The sequence below is a fragment of the Asparagus officinalis genome, unplaced genomic scaffold, assembly GCF_001876935.1.
Source record: "Asparagus officinalis unplaced genomic scaffold, Aspof.V1 AsparagusV1_Un1054, whole genome shotgun sequence".
Classification (NCBI taxonomy): Eukaryota; Viridiplantae; Streptophyta; class Magnoliopsida; order Asparagales; family Asparagaceae; genus Asparagus; species Asparagus officinalis.
In genome coordinates, this window is record NW_017973313.1 from 1 (window position 1) to 5,057 (window position 5,057).

The 5,057-nt window shown below is 36.7% G+C and overlaps 1 protein-coding gene across 1 annotated transcript; it reads right to left on the reverse strand.

Annotated features, from left to right (window-relative positions):
- Nucleotides 1-437: 437 nt before the first annotated feature.
- On the reverse strand, nt 438-5,057 carry LOC109828330 (the record flags this gene model as incomplete). Its single annotated transcript, XM_020395352.1, has 9 exons — nt 4,938-5,057; nt 3,886-4,043; nt 3,576-3,722; nt 2,838-3,386; nt 2,511-2,729; nt 1,139-1,932; nt 856-1,033; nt 662-781; nt 438-575 (listed from the first exon to the last, which is right to left on the reverse strand). Coding segments are annotated over exons 1-9 (2,352 nt in total), but the record flags the coding sequence as incomplete, so codon positions are not given.

Consider the following 5,057-nt stretch of genomic DNA (forward strand, 5'->3'; position numbering starts at 1 on the left):
TAGTGAATCAGGATTCACTAAATTGGATCTGGATTCACTTTAGTGAATCTGGATTCACTATAGTGAATCGGGATTCACTAAAGTGAATCGGGATTCACTAAAGTGAATCTGGATTCACAGTAGTGAATCTGGATTCACAGTAGTGAATCTGGATTCACAGTAGTGAATCTGGATTCACAGTAGTGAATCGGGATTCACAGTAGTGAATCGGGATTCACAGTAGTGAATCGGGATCCACAGTAGTGAATCGGGATTCACTGGAGTGAATCTGGATTCACAGTAGTGAATCTGCATTCACTAGAGTGAATCTGCTTTCACTGGAGTGAATCTGCTTTCACTATAGTGAATCCCGCTTCAATTTAGTAAATGCAGATTCATGTATTACTGTATTCCGCCAGTAAATGTTTAAAGTACATACAAAAGGTGGGAAAACATACCAAACCCTCAGGACGACCTTGGTATTTTTCCTTGTAGTCTGGGCAGTTTTTGCTATTGTCAATCAGCTCCATACTTGGATTCTTTAGCCCATAGCACACAATGTAGAAATGCTCAAACGCATTTATGGGGAAGAAGACCTAATGGTTGTGGAATTTAATCAGAGATTTAACAGATATAGTTAAAATTGGGCTAAAGAAGAAAAATATTATCTTCGAATCTTTACCATATCAATCTCATTAAACTTCATATGTGGATACAGAGCAAGTTGCTCATCCATCCGGGAAGCAAAACGACTGTATCTCAATTCATCATTGGCCTCATCTGTTTTATGAATGTTGCAAAACTGTACAACATAAAACTTGTTAAATAAGATATAACTCAAGTGTTATTTTAAATAAAATAAAGGAAGATACGTACGGTTGTCTCAACATTGCAGAAGAATCTAAGAGGAGAATTTTCCGACTTCATTTTTTCTCTGTTGTTCAAAATATTGGACCAAATGCTGATTAAATTTGCCTCAATGTCCTCATCAGGAAGGAAAGTCTTGAAAGCCAGTAAGAAACATTCAATTTGTCTCCACTTAAAAACCACTTCACTGAAAAAACAGTAACAATATTCAATTTAATAAAGGGAGTAAATACTAAAAACAGTGAGTCTGACACATAAAAATAAAATAGATTCATAAGATTTAAGAACTCACAAATCCTCTTCTTCATCAGAATCATCAGCTGAATGCCTTGCTTTTTCTCTATGTACCCAATTCCATATGATGCTTTCCAGCTGACTTTGCCTAGCAGTAATCTGAGATACCCTCTGCACCCATGGTGACCGAAGAGACGTTGCAGGCTTCACCATCCTCTTTTCTTTCCTCCTTCCCGCATCTCCCTTATTTTCGGTCACCTCAACTTTCTTATGTTTACATTCATCTACTGCAGCAGCATCTTCAACTTGTTTATCAGTTCTTTTTACAGGGTCATCAGTGACTTCAGATTCAACTTGTTTAGCAACCTGAACAATATCTACCATTTCCACTGTCTCATTCTCAGTATCCTGTGTTAGGCCAAGAGAAAAACTAGGTTCTTCAGTCTGTGGGGTACCACATTCGCTGAGCTTCCGCTTCACTGGTCTTTCATCCTTTTTCTTGCTAACAGTCTCTATAATCTTATCAACTTCTTGAATAAAATTTGGGGAGACTTGGGTTTGTGGTATCTCAGCTGATGTTGGATCAACAGCAGGGGAAGCATGCATATCTCTACTCACATTTGTGTTCATGTTAGGTGTATCATCAACAATGTTTCTCTCAGCTGTTTCATCGTTACAGGTACTTACACGATGTCCACACCCCTGCACAAGAACATTTGAAACTCTTTGTTGAATTTGCAAGAGCTCATTATCATTGGGGAACAGCTTTCTCATTGTCTCACACTCAGCATCATATCTTTCTTTTGCAGATTCCAACTCTGCAGCTCTCCGTTGAACCCTATCAATACAATCCTGTAGTTTGAAAATCACAGACATTGGTCACCATAAATTATTAACATGGTTTGAGACAAGTTTGAATAGATTGAGATTACAATCAATGTATTTGTATCATGATTCAAATTGACTGAATCCATAGTCGACTAAAATAGTTTCAGTTTGACTATGGTGAATCGAGATTCAGTCGTAGTGAATCGCGATTCAGTCGTAGTGAATCGCGATTCAGTCGTAGTGAATCGCGATTCAGTCGTAGTGAATCGCGATTCAGTCGTAGTGAATCGCGATTCAGTCGTAGTGAATCGCGATTCAGTCGTAGTGAATCGCGATTCAGTCGTAGTGAATCGCGATTCAGTCGTAGTGAATCGCGATTCAGTCGTAGTGAATCGCGATTCAGTCGTAGTGAATCGCGATTCAGTCGTAGTGAATCGCGATTCACTACAGTAAATTGATTTTGAATTTCATTCAATCGACATTCACTCCTACTGAATCGCGACACCAATAAATTGAAATTCAGTTTAAGTGAATAGAGATTCACTCCTACTGTATTTGAGATTAAATTGAATAAACAAAGACTTGCAACTTAATTGGCTAACCTTTCTAATTGTATCAACACTTTTAGGTGAGTTTCCAGTAGGAAGAGATGAAGGTGCAAGTTCAACCCTCTCTGTAATTGCACCTTTGCCAAATGAATTTGTACTAATTTCCTCTGACTGTCTTTCCTTCAAGGCCCAGTCAGTCCAGCCTATAAAAGTAGGGGTTGTTCTCTCAACCAATCTTCTCCCTTTGAACAGAACCCGATCGGCATAGAACAGCTAGAAAGACGGAGATAAGAAATTAAGCATACCAATTAGTAATTATCAAGTAAAACTACTTTAACTACAGTAATGTAAAAATAAATCAATATTATAAAATTGACTTACAATCAAGAATACAAGAGGACCAGTGTAGAATTGTTTTGTCGGGTCAACCTTCCACTTGTGTTGGCTTTCTATCATAGAGTCAATCAAAAAAGAACACCAATTGTATGAACAGCACTGATCAACATTTTCACCAAGTACTAGAATCCGTTGGTTGACATACGGATTGCTAAACGACTGGATCATGATGTTGTGAACGAGAACCAAGAAATTCAGTTTGAAAAAAAGGTTAACATCAGAAGTCTGCTTCAGTTTGTCAGCCACAGCCCCTGGAGTAATTTTCCAACCATATCTGTCTTTGAATTGATCCCTCCAAGCATCTACCAATGATGACTTCCCAGTACTGGAGTCTGGTATAACCTTCATGCCAAGAGGTAATCCCATAACTTGATGTACATCTTCCTCTGTGATACTTATTGATCCTCTGGGAAGATTAAGCGCAACGGATTCACTGTCAAACGATTGCAGAATCTGGTACCCCAACATATGAGGCAGTTCCTTTAATCCAAAATTTAAAAGACCTCCAAAACCAGCTAGTCTAACCCATTCTTTCTGTGAGTCAGAGAGTGTCAAAACCATATCAGAGAATATCTTTGGAGAGACACGTATCCTAGTCAACTCCTTAGGTTCAGCTCTCACATTTTTTTTAAACAAATTCTACAGTGAGAAAAAAAAACATAATTAGATCGAATTATCCATCAGTTAATACCAAAAAAAAATAAAGATGTTTAGTACACCAACCTTTTTCATCTTCTTCCTTTCTTTTGTGGTTTGTTCATTTTCTTCATCCCTCCTACGCTTTGAGGTTTCCTCGCCGGCAGGATTATTTGGTGGTTCGACGTAGTCATCGTCACTGTTGTAGCTCACATATTTTCTTTTCACAACCTTCTTCAGTAAGAAATATAATATAATTAGATGAAATTATCCATCATTGAATACACAAATAAATTTAAAGATATTTATTACAGCAATATGTTTACTTTAGTGAATCTTGATTCAATGAAGTGAATCAACATTCACTTAAGTGAATCGAGATGTTTAGTACACCAACCCTTTTCTTCTTCATCCTTAATGTGGTCTGTTCATTTTCTTCATCCCTTGTACGCATTGATGTTTCCTCACCGGCAGGATTATTTGGTGGGTTGATGAAGTCATCGTCTACAATCCCAACACCTGCTTTTTGTTTGTGCTTTGATCTAGATCGTAGACCTGCTAAACAGATGACAATTGATTTTTTACTGAGCCCAGTCTTTGAATAATGCATGGTGTCAACCTTCCACTTGGTTGAATTACATTATTGAAAGAAGATATTACAATCCAGTTATTAGCGATTTGCTGTAATGAATTTCGTATCAGTCCACTAAATAGCGATTCACTTGAGTGAATCTCAATCCACTCCATTTAATCTATGTAGTGAATCGAGGTTCACTGTATTGCATCTACATTCATTTGATTGAATCTCGATTCAATATAGTGTATTCAACCAAATTTATTGAGATTTAGCAAATTGAATCCAGATTCAACAAAATGTATCAAACTTCAGCAAATTGAATCCAGATTCAATGATATAAAACCTCTTACAATATAAAAGAACCTTCAATTATTCTAACAAGATCAAAGAAATACAGTAAAAATTTAAAACCCTCACTTTCCTAACTGAATCGAGTAGATTCACACAATGAATCGTGATTTACAAAACTGAATCGAGTCGATTCACCCAGTGAATCGCGATTCACTCAACTGAATCGAATAGATTCAACTAGTGAATCTCGATCCACTCAACTGAATCGAGTAGATTCAACTAGAGTGCATATTGCATAATCCAGACCACAAATATTTACCGCTATCCATTTAGAACAAATGAAAACATCTTACAATATAAAAAAAACTTGACTTATTCTAACAAGATCAAAGTAAATGAAAAAAATTTAAAACCCTAAAATAGAACATGCATCGATAACATTTATTCATGTCGAAAAGTATTCAACAACATGCAAGTTAATTATGTCGAAATTCCGAACCTTTACTCACTGAATCTATGAAAAATATTCAAACTTTGATAAAAAATATAAATTTTTAATACAAGGGTTTGAAATGTTTTACCCCTTCTTGAAGACGAGGGTTTTGGAGTGTCGGAGTTGCTTTTCTTCATCTCTATCGTCGAAGTCTTGCTTTTCGTCTTCGTTCTTGTTGTAATGAGATGTTCGAAGAAACCTAAGTGTG